The 16,553-nt window shown below is 32.4% G+C and overlaps 1 protein-coding gene across 1 annotated transcript; it reads right to left on the reverse strand.

Annotated features, from left to right (window-relative positions):
- Positions 1-2,306: 2,306 nt before the first annotated feature.
- On the reverse strand, positions 2,307-10,667 carry LOC117925740 (protein DETOXIFICATION 16-like). Its single transcript, XM_034844843.1, has 8 exons — positions 10,282-10,667; positions 4,074-4,618; positions 3,883-3,969; positions 3,704-3,760; positions 3,378-3,616; positions 2,896-3,014; positions 2,698-2,784; positions 2,307-2,610 (listed from the first exon to the last, which is right to left on the reverse strand). Exons 1-8 carry the CDS (start codon positions 10,549-10,551, stop codon positions 2,545-2,547), a joined length of 1,470 nt encoding a protein of 489 aa, XP_034700734.1. The 5' UTR covers positions 10,552-10,667; the 3' UTR covers positions 2,307-2,544.
- Positions 10,668-16,553: the final 5,886 nt, after the last annotated feature.

The raw sequence follows: 16,553 nt of genomic DNA on the forward strand, positions 1-16,553 counted from the left end.
AAGTCCTTCTATGATCACTATGTGATTAAAGTACTATTTAGCAGGCTTTCTATCATAAGAGGTTGGTTTAGAAGTGATTTTGGTTTCGTTTCCCAGGGATAGACGAGAGCTGCAGTAGAGGAGGAAGCAGTTGTTGAGAGGTTGTGGTTGGACCTGTGTTCACTCTTTTCTCTGTCTCTCTTGTTCTCGGTTGATGATAGGTTCTCTTGTGGTGTACAGAGAAGAATGATTAGAATACAAGAGCTGATAATATGTAGAAAGAACTTGGTTGTTTCTTTGCGGTTCCCTCTGTTTGGCTCTCTTTCTAGGAAAAATTTGGAAATGTTAAAGCATCTTAACTACTACCATGCCCAGCTTCGGTTTTCTTGGATCTGTGATAAAGATTTTGAGATTGTTTTTAATATTTTTCTTTGAAAGACGATAAGCTTTTGTTTCTCGGGAAACTTGAGGGAGAAAAGCAAGGGAAGTACGGAAAAACTTGTTCTAAGTTCTAACTCTTCCCAAAAAATAATTTTATATATATATATATATATATTTTATAAAAAAAAAAAAAAAAGAACTTCTAATGAAAAAAAAAAAGGAGATTGATTTTTTTGAAAATTATATTCCCCCTTTCTAACAATTTTGATTATGGAAATAAAAACTAGAAAATACTTTACTTTAAAAATAATTGCCAAAACTACCAAATATGTTGTATCAAAATTCTCAAGAATACTGAATCATCCAAGCTCTAAGGTTGGGTCGTGGGCCTCTATTTCTCTAAACTTTTTGGGCTTAACCCAGATGGACCCAAGGGTCTCATTGCAAATGTTGTTAAGCTGGCCACATTCAGGTTTCGAAAGAAACAACTCCATTCACACAGCCACTCTAAAATGTTGTCTAATGAGGAATTTATTTATTCTAAATTATGTTATATATATATATATTAAAAAAGGGTGGCCATTTAAGAAAACACCAAGCTTTTGCCACTGATGATGTTCATTTGATGTGATGCTTGTCTGAACCCTTAGCCCTTTTTTAGCTTCTTTGGGAGCCCATGTAATTGAATTAACGGCACAAAGGGTCCTTCTACCTTTTCCATGGGCGAAAGGGCGCCTTTCGAGGGATTATAATTTACAAATGGCCCCCAACAGGTTTTATTTTTTATTCCGGTGCTTTTGGGTAGATATTATTAGTGGGTTCTTACTATTTTTCCACTAATTAAAATTTAAAATATGGTTCTCAATCTTGTAAGGTGACATATTTACTAATTTTTTTATGAAAGGAAATTGAAAATATATATATATAGAATCAGAATTTAATACTTTATTAATATATTTGTAATAGTGTCTGAAAAGAAAATTAATGAGATAATTTTATGATAATCTCAGTACTCATTTTATTTTAAATTTATGATTATAAAGAAAAAAGTGGAAAAAAATAATATTTATTTATTTATTTTTCCATTATATCATAGTTTTGTTAGGTTAAAATACACATAGGAGAAAAGGGACATTATTCTCCAGACAAAATTTGATTCTTTAGCTTTACAAGAGAACCCCATTTTTGATGATGGAAAAATAAATTAATTCTAAGACCACCACACTTTGTTGGGGAATAAGTAGAGATTCTGCCAGTGAAGTGAAAGAATATAGAAGTAGTGGGTCCTTGTAAGAAATGTAATTTATACGATCCTTCACCTTTTAATATTAGTTGGGGTTTATCACTTTGTCACTAGATTCTTGGACTATTACTAAATCATAATATATTCTCTTCTTTTCAAAATGCCTTGTTACCAACTCTGTTTCAAGTTGTTACAAAATAATTTGAAAAGCCAAATTAAAACATAATTTTTAGCTTTGATGGAAGCAATGCACTACACTGACAGTGTTGATATTTATTTGTCTTTAGTTTATTACAAGCCTTCAAGAACATATTCAATAAAGCATTTTCAGAAATAAGTAACCTATGATCTACTCACCCCCAACCCTGATAGAGGACCCATCTACCAATAGTGTCCGTTGGCCATTGCCTCTCCATCCTTCATCGCAACACCATAGGTATGCGATCCCTGGATGTTCTTTCTATTACTACAGTGAAATTAGTTGGGAGATCTGCAATGGCTTGGGACTGTAGCTGTCTCCAGCGGATTGGATGTTTAAGTTACTTAGTTCCAAGCTTTGAACAAGTAGGTTTAGATAGGATTAATGGAAATTGGGTGTATGGTACAAGACAATGTAGCCATACAGATAGTAATGAGAACCAACAGATGCAAAAATGAGGTCATTTCAATATACCTATTGTAGTATGAGGGCTACAATACACCCTTGGTTTTAAGTATTAATGTATTGCTTGATCAAAATTAACCTTATAAGATTACATTAGTGGAAATGAACAATCCCAGAACACTAGACAGAACAACCATGAGCTATTCCAAACTAGTAGGGCTTACATGTTCAAAGCAAATTATTTTATAGTCATAAATTACCTTTATTATTATAAATTATCAAACAAGATTGAGCATAATTTTTATAGATCTAGTTAGAAAGAAATATTACTTCAATGTCAACTCGATGATATTGCATTCACAGGGACCATTGAGTCATACACTCTATCCGTAGCCTTCTTTGCCTACAAAAGAAAGAGATGAAATTGAGCATTAGTGAATTCAACAAGAAAATTCTCATACATACACAAACATCGATGAAAGAACCATACTTCTTTCTCCCAATTAGTGCAAAGAATTATGATTGCAAGAAATAATGCCTGCATGAAGAGTGAAACTATAATTCCTGTCCAGAGTCCCTGTGAACCAAGTAGATATACAAATGGGTTAATTTTTCTTTTTCTTGGAGCATATAAACTAGAACGAAATATGAGAAGTGGGGAGAAAGATTAAAAATAGAGTAAGATTACCTTTCCTCCAATATGATAGACGAAAGCTAATAGTGCACCAGATGGAATTCCAGCAAGATAATAGGCTCCTAGGTTAACCAAAGCCCCAATCTTTTGCTTGCCACTTCCTCTAACCACGCCTGGAAAATATTATTAGAGTCGCTCAATTGATTAAAGTGTTGATTAACCTTTCTTTAGATGATAGGGTAAGTGTGCTATCATTACTTATTGATAACAACTTTAGTAAGAAATAAATGCCAAGAGCCAAAAAGTGGGAACTACCAATATATGTTTGTGAATTCAGATCATATTTCATGCAGACAGCGTAGGACTATACTTTAGGAAGATAATTTCTATATCTAACACTGGGCTGTATATATTTTTGATTAATTTTCATCTTTTCATGGATATAGGTTTAGTATAAACAAATTAGTATAGAAATTTCAGTTGTCATGAATAATCAAATTAAAGATTAAAAGTACATATTGCAAATTGGCACATACCTGAAAGCACTGATTGAATGCCATCTATAAATTGGGATCCTGCAAGCAACAACATCATTTCTCCAACATAGTTCACTACTTTTTCTTCGCTACTGTAAGAATAGCCCCAGAAGTTATGTCCTAAGATCAGGGCAGTGGCTACCAAAATGCCTTCTATGGCGACCATGAATAATGCAACATACACGGCTAAAAGTGCTGCTTGTGGTCGTCCAGCCCCTAATTCGTTTGAAACTCTTGTACTAAAAAGAAAAATGGAAAAAAGAATGATTCAAGAGACGTGTTGATTTTCAGGAGCTACAACCATTAAACTAATTACTGAAAAGTACCTTGTTGCGCCACTAAGTCCAAGGGGTATCATATAAAGTACTGTATTTGTGTTAAGGCTGTGATGAAATGCACATAATCCATTAGTAATATGTAACTAGTTTTAGTAATCTTTAAGGAATTCTCAAAGGTTATTAAAGGTTTATGTTTATTTCAAGTGCATAAGCATGGAATATGGTACCTGATTGATAGAACTGATGTCTCTAGCTTTGGATTAGGAAGCAGACCAGATAACAATACCATCATTTCGAATGACCAGATTTCCAAGCTGTTCCAAGACACCAGACAAATAAAACTACATGATATCTACGAATATTTCTAATACACACAAAAAATGTGCTATTGAAGTGAAAGGTCACCCAAAGATATTACCATAGCATTATAGCTGAAGGAATAGCTAATTTGAGAAACTTTAGCACATCATGCAATGCCTCCTTTGAAAAACCCGTCCATGTTTTCTTGCAGGAAGGGGAGATCCTGACATAAATTGCTAACCAGAGGACATTAATCCAATAAGAGATGGCATTTGCAAGGGCAGCCCCTTTGTTTCCCAACCCTGATTTGAAAACTAACATCCAACAAGTGAGGGTGTGGAGTAGAGTTGTGAATCCTGTGGTTATCATCATGGGAACTACATTGTTTTGAGCTTGTAAGAATCTAATATGACATTGTAGAAGCGCAATAGCGAAAATGCTAGGCATCATAAAGTGAGCATAAAGTCCGGCTTCAGCTGATATTTCTGGATCTTGTCCTAATGATGCAAGAATATGGCCAGTATTATTCCAAATAAAAGCAACAGGAATGCTAACCAATAGAAGCACAACCATGGCTCTTTGCTTGTGTACACCAAGCATATGATATTGTTTTGCTCCAAATGACTGACCGCAGAAGGTGTCTAATGCACTTCCCATTCCTACCTATTAAACAAAAGTGAAATTAATGCTAAAAACATCACAAAGAAAATGTTACATAATGTGTCACTCATATAAAAAAAGTAATATTCCTAGTTCTATTATGTTATTAATAGAAGATATTTGGAAGTTATCTCAAGATCTAAATATTTATAACTATCGTTATATTTATAAGGAAGCAAATAGAATAATAGATTGCTTAGTTATGAAAAGTATTTGTAATTTAGAATTAATTATTTGGTGGTCAAATTTTCTTAAAGATGTTAGAAAGTTTAGTTTTGAAGATTAGTGACTCATTTTTCAATGTATTTGTAGTTATTATACTTTTTAGTCTCCTTTCATAAATAAAATAAAAAATAAAAAAAAAGATCAAGTTGAGTCTTGCGTTTTTAAATATCCTTTTTATTTTCAATTTTTATCCCATGTTTTTTGTTGAAATAATAAACAACAAAAGTTGAATCTAAGCTAACAATTTTACATTTCCATATTTTACTCTAACTCTTCGAATTGTTTTGTTGTTGGATAGATTTGTCTTTGTAGGTTTTCTCCCAAACTCATACTTTCTCTTCTTTCTCCAAGCATTCTTCTTGTCTTTTGTCTCTAGTAGAGCGCTCCTTATTTATGGAATCTTGATAAACACATATTATATCAGAGAGGGGGAATTCTAAGCTTTCTTTTCTTCCTAAAGACCGGAATCCTTGGCAATGAAGCTAGGGTTTGGTGGAGAAGAGAAGTGGTAAATATAAAAGGATTTTGTATAAGGAAATAAGGTATAAGTAGGTGGTTCTCTCTCTATTGCCTTTTTTTTTTTTCAATGCTTCAACCCAAGAAGAAAGAGAAAGAGAGGAAGGTGGTATTGTTGTGGTTCAATAAGATTGTGTAAAATCAAAGTTATGATTAATGAGCTCAACAACTTAGTTGTTATTTGAGAAGGAAAAATAACAAGGAACCTTCACCCTTGAAGTAGAAAAATCAAGGATTTATAGAGTAAATCAGGGGCTATTACAAGTAACTAAAGTATAAGTTCTCAATTTTCTTTTATTCCACTATTTGAAGGGGAAAACCATGATTTTTGGTGTGTGACAATGAAACTATCATTTATGTTTCAAGATGTTTGGGATTTTGTTGAAAACAACTTTGAGTGAACCTGAAAAATGCAATAATAGTGACTCCAATTGAAAAAGATCATCAGTTAAAATTGTTGAGAAAAATGGATTCAAAGGCTTTTTTATTTTTATTTTTTATTTATTTTTATTCAACAAGGTGTTGAAAATAGTATTTTCCCAAGAATTATGATAGCTTCCAAAGCTAAAAAAGCATGAGACATCCATCAATAGGACTTCCAAGGAAATAGAAGAACATGATCAGTAATGCTCCAAACTTTACGAAGAAAGCTTAAAAATATGAACACGAGGGAAAATGAAATTTTAAATGAGTTCTCTTCCAAATTCATGGAGTTAGTAAATTAGATTTGGTCATATTGTGGAAAAAACAATAGTGATAAAAGACTTGTTGAGACAATTTTAATTAGCCTACTTGATAAATTTGACCAAATTCTAGCTATGGTTGAAATAAAAAGACCTCTTTTTGTTAAGCTTACAGCTGTCTGGGTCCTTGAAAACTTATTTATAAGGACTATTGAGGCATTATGAAAAATCAATTGAAAGTGCATTTTAGTCCAAGTTGAGCATTAACTTAAGAAATGTTGAAAACAAACTCACAAGCAATGAAAATAAAAGCAATTCATCCAGAGTTGGTAGAAATGAATGAGAAAGAGAAAGAGACAAAAATATAAGAGGTAAAGAAAGATTCAACAGTGAAAGAAAATTCACTAATTCATTCTAAAATGTAATATTTGTAATCCAGGATTGGTAGAGGAAGAAATGGAAGAGGTAGAGAAAGATTCAATAGTGGAAGAAAATTCACTAATGCATTCCAAAAATGTAATATTTGGAAAAAAAATAGTCATGTTGAAGAGGATTATTGGTTTAAAGGGAAGCCATAATTTTTTAGTTATATTAAAAAAAAAATCGGGCTTGTTAAAAAAAATTGTAGACTTAGAACGATAAAAAAACAAGTTGTAAAGAAAAAGAAGGTAAAAAAATGTTTGTTTAAGTACTATTGAGAAAAGGAATAATATGTGGTTTGTTGACATTGGTCGCATAAACCATGGTTTGTAATAAAGATATTTTTCTTGACATGAATACAACCATTAACTCACAAGTCAAAACAGGTAAAGAGTAATCTGGTGCATGTAAAGGGAAAAGACATAGGAACCAAGTATGTTAGAGATATTATGCTTGTTTCAACTTTAAATCAATATTTGCTTTGTGTGGTAAAGAGTACAAACTTCACTTCAATGACAATGTGTGCACCATCTATGATAAGGGACAATGAAGAAGTGTAGTGAAGAAGATAGAAATAGAAAGAAAAAAAAAAACGCATTCCAATTGTCTTCAGATATGCTAAGAATGTGGCTTTCAGAGTATAAGATGTTAAAAAAGAATGGTTTTGCATAGCAGGTTTGAGCACTTTGAACTTCAAGATAAATTTGAAGTTGCTTTGCTAAAAGAAGATAGTATAAGGACTACCTAACACCATTGAAAAAAAGAATGAAGTATGTAAAAGTTGTGTTCTTGGAAAATATCACAAACAAGTATTTCCCAATGGAGTATCATGGAATGAAAAGGAGGCATTTGATCACGTTCACCCTGATGTTTCATGGAGAGAAAAAGAGGTATTTGAAACAATTATTTGGTATTCTTTAAGAGGTAAAATTTTAAAATGTTAGTTGCCTTAAAAAATTTCAAGAGTTCTGTTGAAAAACAAAGTGGTTGTTATGTAAAGACCTTGAGAAGTAAAAAATAAAAAAATATGCTCCATGCCAATTTGAGAAGTTTTGTTAAGATGAAGGTATTGAGAGACAACTCATTACTACATATACTCCTCAACAAAATGAAGTAGTGAAAGAAAAAAGTCAAACTATTATGAAAATAGCTAAAGCAACTCTACATGAGAAAGAGTTACCTAAAATCTTCCAAGATAAAGTCGTTAACACTACTGCATACTTATTGAATAGATGCCCAATAGAAGCATTGTTAAACATAACTCCAATTGAAACATGGGGGTGAAAGAACACCATTCATGAGACATTTGAGAGAGTTTGGTTAAATATGTTATTCGCAAGTACCAAAGGAAAAGAGGGGTAATGTGGATGAATCAAGTGAAAATTGTAGTTCCATGGATTAAAACTCATAATCAAATGGCTATAAGCTATAAGCTATAAAACCTAAAATCAAATAAGTTAATGATAAATAGAGATATCATTTTTTATGAAAAAACTACATGGAATTGGGAAGAAAGCAAAGTTAAAAACAAACAAACAAACAAACAAACAAACAAATTTCTTTTATGAAGTCCAACCAAAGCCCCCACTGAAAATGATAATGGTGAAAACTCAATTTAATCACCTCAAAACTCCCTAAGTTTGGTTTCATTACCATCCTCAATTGAATCTTCAACTTCATGATCATTACCACCATCTTTAACTCCAAGAAGAATGAGGAATTTGAGTGACATTTATAAGATATGCAGTTTTTGCATTACAACCTCAAAGCTTTGAAAAGAAAATAAAAAGATGAAGATCAGAGGAAAGCAATGGGCCAAGAAATTGATGTCATTAAAAAAAATGCAAGTTGGTAATTGTTTATAAAGCATAGTGGCAAGGAGGTAATTAAAGTGGATCCATAGGAGTGAAACACCATTTTGATAGTGGGATTTAAATGTTTGATGCAAGGTTGATTGCAATTCCATAAGACTTTTACTCTTGTTGCTCGTCTTGACACTATTAGAGCTATCGTTGTTGTGGCTGTCGAGAAAGGTTGGTTACTATACCAACTTGATGTAAAAAATCGACATTTTTGAATGGAGATTTGAATAGAAAAATGTGTACTAAACAATCTCAAGACTTTGTTGTTATTGGCCTAGGAAACAATGTTTATAGGATGAAAAAGGCTTTGTACGATTTGAAACTTCATGTTTGGTATATTTAAATTGATAGCTACTTCACCGAAAATGACTTTAACAGAAGCAAGAGTGAGTCTAGCTACTCTACATTTCAAAGCCAAAGGTAGCTTTAAGATCCTTATTGTTGTTCTTTATGTTGATGATTTAATTTTTTATTGGAAATGATGAAAAAATGATTGAAAAAAAAATGATGGAAAAAAAAAACCGAAATGAGTGACAAGAGATTGCTGCATTATTTTGAATTGAATTCCATCAAGAAGAAGGTCATGCATTTATTTGCTAAAAGAGGTATGTTGAATGTCCTAAACAAATTTTGTGTGGTTGGTAATGAACCTTTAAATGCTCCTTTAACGGTGAATGAAAAGTTGAAGAAAGAAGATGAAGGAAAAAAGGTGGATGAAACTCATTTTAAAATCTTGGTTGGAAATATCTTAGAGTGTTGGGACATTGATAATGCATACTAAATAATTAACACATGAAATCTTTCTCAAAATTTTCATACATGGAAAGAAATAAGCAGAATCTATGTAAAATAAGTAACAACTCAATCAAAACAAATGGACAAATTTACTTACAAAGCACAAGTACACTATTCTTAAAACTAGTAGTTATTCATCAATTACTATACCCTAATTTTAATTTAATGATGTTGGAGACGAAATTTTTAACTAAATATACACCTACCATGCACCATGCCAAAAAGGTAGACAAGATTGCTCTATTGATTAAGACTAGAACTCCAAAGAACTCCAAGCAAGGATAAGGTGTTCATGGATTAGGCCATTTACTATTCTTCAGACTAGTAATTATTCATTAATCTAATGATCTTGGAGAAACATATTTCTTAATTGGAATTTTATTTCTAGGGCACCCTATAACTTCTCGGTCATGTTGAAAAATAGCAACTAATGAAAAAGTAGCAAGTCATGAAAATGGTTCACTAAGACCATATGAGACCATATTTTGATACCTTTACAATTATATTCTCATTTTTTTCTTATCTAAATCTTGTTTTCGAATGCTTAGCTGATCAATTTTTTATATAATAATAACACAATAACAACAATGACAATAACAATAAATATAAAAATAATAATAATAATAAAATCAATAATAATAATAATAATAATAATAATAATAATAATAATGACTATATCCGGGCAATAAACTATACCCATAGGCATATCCACTTTTTGTTTTTTTTTTTCGTTTTCTTGTTTTTGTAAGTTCACAAACACACAGACCGTTGTTACGACATTACTCACACAATACCATCACCGCTTTGTCCAATGTAGAGTGGGCCTAGAGTGGGTCAAGAGCCAAGAGCCTTGAATCAAGAAGGTTGAAGGGACACTGCTGTCATTGTATGAGATAAGAATGGACAAATGAGACAAATTTTCGGTCCAGAAAGGAAACTGGAAACAAGCTGTGGAAACAAAGGTAGCATGGATTCTAGAATATTATAGTAACCTCTAAGTTTAGATAAATATTTTCTGATCTATGTCATCAATCCAATGAAGAACTCAGTATAACAAATATGAGATAGAACATATATTTGAAAGGGTACAACCCAAAAGGAGCTAAATCAAATGTGGGTAATGTGTGAGAAAATGAATAAAAAAGGAAGAACCCATGTTACTTACCATCAAGCTGAAGCCAGTGACTGAAGCAAAGGAAGTGGCCATGCAAGCACCAGAGAGAGCTAGCTCTCCCAGATGACCCACAAACATTACTGAAATCACCTGTAAGCTATATAGTAGGAGATTGACTGACACCAAAGGCCCCGCCAGCTTCAATTGTTTCTTCACTTCACCCAATATCTCCTCTCTTTTTGCTCCATTTCTGGATACAGACACAGCTTCTTGAGAAATCAATGGTGATTCCAGATTTGGTTTCTGGTCTTCTCCATCCATGGAGATTGGGCTGGTTACTGTTCACGCCGCTCGGGATACAAATCACAAATCTCAGCCGACAAAGCTGAAGATGTTATTATAAAAGTACTCTTCACCTTGAACTTGAAGTATCTTCATTTTCTAATATTTTTTTTTTCGTAGACACATCTACATATGGTCCAATATTTATTGACCAAGCGTGTCCAGTGGGTTCCTACTATTTTTCCACTAATTAAAATTTAAAATATGGTTCTCAATCTTGTAGGGTGAGATATTTACTAAATTTTTTGTGAAAGGAAATTGGAAATATATATATATAGAATCAGAATTTAATACTTTATTAATATATTTGTGGTAGTGTCTGAAAAGAAAATTAATGAGATAATTTTATGATAATCTAAATACTCATTTTATTTTAAATTTATGATTATAAAGAAAAAAGTGGAAAAATTAATATTTATTTATTTATTTTTCCATTATATCATAGTTTTGTTTGGTTAAAATACACATAGGAAAAAGGGACATTATTCTCCAAACAAAATTTGATTCTTTAGCTTTACAAGACAACCCCATTGATGGAAAAATAAATTAATTCCAAGGCCACCACACTTGGTTGGGGAATAAGTAGAGATTCTGCCAGTGAAGTGAAAGAAGATCGAAGTAGTGGGTCCTTGTAAGAAATGTAATTTATACGATCCTTCACCTTTTAATATTAGTTGGGGTTTATCACTTTGTCACTAGATTCTTGGACTATTACTAAATCATAATATATTCTCTTCTTTTCAAAATGCCTTGTTACCAACTGTGTTTCAAGTTGTTACAAAATAATTTGAAAAGCCAAATTAAAACATAATTTTTAGCTTTAATGGAAGTAATGCACTATACTGACAGTGTTGATATTTATTTGTCTTTAGTTTATTACAAGCCTTCAAGAACATAGTCAATAAAGCATTTTAAAAAATAAGTAACCTATGATCTACTCACGCCCAACCCTGATAGAGGATCCATCTACCAATAGTGTCCGTTTGCCATTGCCTAGGGATGGCAACGGGGCGAGTTTTTTCGGGTACCCGCCCCGTCCCGCCCCTAATGGGACGGAGTTTAAATTTAATAAACGGGTTTGGGACGGGTATGAGATTTTTTTTTTAAACCCGGGGCGGGTTCAAGTATTGCCCCATCCCGCCCAGATTATATATAAAATTAATTTTAAAATTAAATTAAATTTAATATTTAAAATTAAATTAAATTTAAAATTTAAAATTAATTTAATTTAAATTTTATTTTACTATTTTTAATATATAGATAATAATAATAAAAAAGTTAATAAAATAAGTTATAAAAAATATAATAATTTTATTATTTATAAAATATATTTATTTTAATGTAATTAAAATTTTAAAAGTAATTTAAAAAAAAAAAAAAAAAGCTAAACGGGGTGGAATGGGGCGGGGCGGGTATGAGAATTTCCCATACCCGCCCCATTTAATTTTTTAAATGAGACGGGGATGGAAATTGTTTTTAATAAACGGGACAGGATTGGGATGGGGGCGACCTGTCCCAAACCCACCCCGTTGCCATTCCTAGTGGTATTGTGTGAGTAATGTCATAACAATTGTCTATGTGTATGTGAAGCTAGAAAAACAAGAAAACCAAAAAATAAAAAAAAAATGTTAGATAAGAAAAAAAAAAAAAAAAGGTAAAGAAAAGAATGTCAGCAGAAATAATTATTATAATATGGATATTCTAGATTATATATATACAAAAAATGTTGAATAAAAAAAAAAGTAAAGAAAGGAATGTCAACAGAAATCATTATTTTAATATGGATATTCTAGATTTTTTTAAAAATGGATATAAAAAAGTGGATATGCCTATGGGTATAGTTTATTGCCCGAGGATATAGTTATTATTATTATTATTATTATTAAAGTAGTAGAGATAAATTATATATTACATTGATAATACTATATAATAGGAAATAAGAAATCATAAAAGAGAATTGAGAAAGTTGAGAGAATGAAAAACAAAGAGAATGAGAGAAAATAAAGTAGTAGAGATAAATTATATATTACTTTGATAATAATATATAATAGGGAATAGGAAATCATAAAAAAGAATTGAGAAAGTTGAGAGAATGGAAGACAAAGAGAATGAGAGAAAGTAAGAAATTTCTTTCTTACTTAGGGATGCTTATTACAAGGGATGGGAAGCCCTTTTATAGGCTTTTCAATTGGCTTCCATTAATATTCCCATGAATGAGTATTAATGGAAGTCATAAATAATACTTAATTAACATTTATTATCATTAATGTGGTGGCATTCATTACTTTAGTTATAACACTCCCCCTTGGATGTCCACCACATTGAAGAATATGCCTCATTAAAACCTTGTTCCATATGGAAAAAACCTAGCGAAGGAAAAATAGTACAATATTCTTATAATTATTTAAGTTGCTCTTGGTATGTCAGGACTGCCTCGTTAAAAACCTTGTCAGTAAAACCCAGTAGGAAAAAACCTAGATGAAGGAAAAAAGAGTGCAGTACACTAACACCCTTTTACAAGCATACTCCTCCTCATGCCGATATCCTTGAGTTGACGTATTCCAATCCTGTGTATTAACTTCTTGAATGTTGAGGTTAACAATGATTTTGTGAATAAATCTGCTAGATTATCACTTGAGCGTATTTGTTGCACATCAATTTCACCACTTTTCTGGAGTTCATGGGTATAAAAGAATTTTGGTGAAATGTGTTTAGTTCTATTTCCATTAATATAACCCCCTGTTATTTGTGCAATACATGCAACATTATCTTCAAATAATATTGTCGAGTCACCTTTGATAGAGGAGAGTCCACATGATTCCTGAATATGCTGGATCATAGATCTTAGCCATATACATTCACGACTTGCTTCATGAATTGCCAGTATTTCTAAATGATTTGATGATGTGGCCACCATTTTTTGTTTGACAGATCTCCATAAAATAGCAGTACCATTGCAATTAAACACATACCCTGTTTGTAACCTACCTTTATGTGGATCTGAAATATATCGTGCATTTGCATATCCAACCAATTATTGTTTTAATTCCCTTGAGTAAAATAGACCTATATTAGTAGTTCCGCGAAAATAATGCAATATATGTTTGATACCATTCCAATGTCTTCGAGTTGGAGCAGAATTGTATCTTGCTAATAAATTGACAGAAAAAACAATGTTTGGATGTGTACAATTGGCAAAATACATAAGTGCACCAATAGCACTAAGATATGGTACTTCAGGACCAAGTGATTCTTCATCTTTTTCGCAAGGACAAAATGGGTCCTTTTTCTTCATCATTTCTTATGATATCGGAGGCCACTTGGAAAGCAAAAATATTGTTAATAACAATATTATTTCGATCCCATTTTCTCCCGTGTGCACATAACTTATTGAGATCTCACAATTTTCAGGTACTTGTACCTCTTCAAGGGCTTCTCGTTCAATATGTGCCTCTTCAAGAGCTTCTTGTTCAATATGTGCCTCTTTAGGGGCTTTTTGTATTATTTGTACCTCTTATGGGGCTATAGATTTATCAATTTTATACTGATCAGTTGTTTTGATGGCCTTTTCTAGAGTGCCAAGTTTTTCTTAGGTTCTCCTCTTTCGGGGAGTTACATCCTTTGAGCCGACAGGTCTACCACACTTCAAGCATATCTTAGATTCATTTGTTAACTGTCCTACAAGAACATCAATCCATGTTAGAGTATTTGCAGCTGGGATATGTGACTTTGTCACTTTCTTTGTATCAATGAATGCATCTGGTAATTGATTTGTAAGATTTTGCAAATGAATGATTCTTTGAACTTCTATTTCACATTGGCTTGCACGAGGATCAAGATGGGTCATAGTAGATATCTTCCAACTAATTTCTCTTTGTTCTTCAAGAATCTACTTTTCTCTCCCTAATGATGGGAAAACACTCTCATTAAAATGACAATTTGAAAAGCGGGCTGTAAAAATATCGCATATCAAAGGTTCAAGATATCTTATGATAGATGGAAAATCAAAACCTACATAAATCCCAAGTCTTCATTGAGGACCCATTTTAGTGCATTGTGTAGGTGTGATTAGTACATATACTACACAACCAAAGATTCGTAAGTGAGAGATATTTGGTTGTTTTTCCAAGCACAAGTTGTGAAGGGGAGTATTCATGGTAAGTTGGAGATCGAATACGAACTAAAGCTACAGCATGCATAATAACATGTCCTCGGGTAGAAATAGGTAATTTGGCTTTCATTAGTAATGGTCGAGCTATTAATTGGAGACGTTTGATGAAGGATTCTGCTAAATCATTTTGGGTATGAGTATGAGCAACAGGATGCTCAATATTTATCCTTACTGACATGCAATAGTTAATGAATTTTTGAGAAGTACATTCAGGAGCATTATCAAGACGTATTGTATTAATTGGATAATTTGGAAATTGTGCTCATAATTTGATTATTTGTGCAAGGAGTCTAGCAAAGGCAACGATATGTGTAGAAATGAGACAAACATGTGACCACCTAGTAGAAACATCTATTAAGATCATAAAATAATGGAATGGTCCACATGGTGGATGGATAGACCCACATATGTCCCCATGTATTCTTTCTAAAAAGACTGGTGACTCAGATATGACTTTAGAAAAAGATGGTCTGACTATCAATTTACCTTGTGAGCAGGCAGCACATGAGTATTCATTGGACGAAAGAATCTTCTGGTTTTTTAGTGGATGCCCATGTGAGTGTTCAATTATTCGACGCATCATTGAAGACCTTGGCTGACCTAACCTGTCATGCCAAATGACAAAAACTTTTGGGTCGTTGAACTTCTGGTTCATGACAACATATGATTCAATAGGCTTTATAGTTGTATGACACAACCCAGAGGACAAAGCCATGAGTTTTTCCATTGTAAGCTTCTGGCCAGATATAATGAAAGTAATGTAAAGATATTCTACATTATCTTCATTCATAGTTTCAATATGATATTCATTTCTGCAGATATCTCTAAAACTGGGCAAATTTCTTCTGGATTTGCTAGAATATAAAGTGTCATTTATATGGAATCTAGTTCCATTTGGTAACGTAATGTTTGCTCTTCCAAAGCCTTCAACTCAGTTTATAGTATCAGATATAGTACTTACATTAGCTTTTATTAATGTCAATTTGAGGAAATATCTTTTATCTCGAAGAATTGTGTGTGTGGTTGCACAGTCTGTGAGACATACATCATTCTCATTCATCTTGAGACCAAATAACACATGGATTTAAGATATAACTAAAAAAAATAAGGCATAATGTAAATAACAACAAAAAATTAGATGTAAATATAAGAAATAATAATATTATTTGACATATAAAGTAAAATCAATCAATGTTAATCTTCTCATCATTTATTTAATGGTCTATTTTTTCACTAGGACCTCCAAAGAAATCAATGTCATAGTAGGTTAGGTCCAATCCATTACCATCGGTAAAGTTCATCTTATCTCTTTTCCTTTTGCTTTTATTGATATTTGGTAAAGGTCGACCAAATGTTTGGACGTATGACAGGTACGGGACCAATGCCCCTTCTTACCACATCTATAACAATTATTCTCATGGTTCTTAGGAGGTTTATCTTATAAATTCTTCCTATTTTCTTGTTGCCTCAGTATTGTTCCACTTTTGGCAGTGCAATGAGGCTTTCCTTTTTTGAGAATTATTACTATAAGAACCATGGTATCGGGGATTTCTTCCACAACCACGACCATGTCCTCGTCCTCATCCATATCCACGAGTTTGGGACGATACTCCATTCACTTCAGGGAATGGTTCAGATCCAGTTGGACGAGACTGGTGATTTCTCATCAAAAGTTTTTTTTTTTTTTTTTAACCTTCATGGAGATGATGACGAAGGAAAATTAGTGTTTTTGCGCAATCCTAAAGGGATGCTTGATTTCCTTCTTTGATCATAGCTCTAAGATTCATTGCATCAAGATGTATTTCAGCAT

The sequence above is a fragment of the Vitis riparia genome, chromosome 11 (assembly GCF_004353265.1).
Source record: "Vitis riparia cultivar Riparia Gloire de Montpellier isolate 1030 chromosome 11, EGFV_Vit.rip_1.0, whole genome shotgun sequence".
NCBI lineage: Eukaryota > Viridiplantae > Streptophyta > Magnoliopsida > Vitales > Vitaceae > Vitis > Vitis riparia.

Coding starts and splice junctions, on each gene's coding strand:
- LOC117925740 (XM_034844843.1), bottom strand. CDS start 10,551: ATGGATGGAGAAGACCAGAAACCAAATCTGGAATCACCATTGATTTCT. Junction 4,619..10,281: donor TCACTGGCTTCAGCTTGATG/GTAAGTAACATG, acceptor TTTGTTTAATAG/GTAGGAATGGGAAGTGCATT. Junction 3,617..3,703: donor GGACTTAGTGGCGCAACAAG/GTACTTTTCAGT, acceptor TTTTCTTTTTAG/TACAAGAGTTTCAAACGAAT.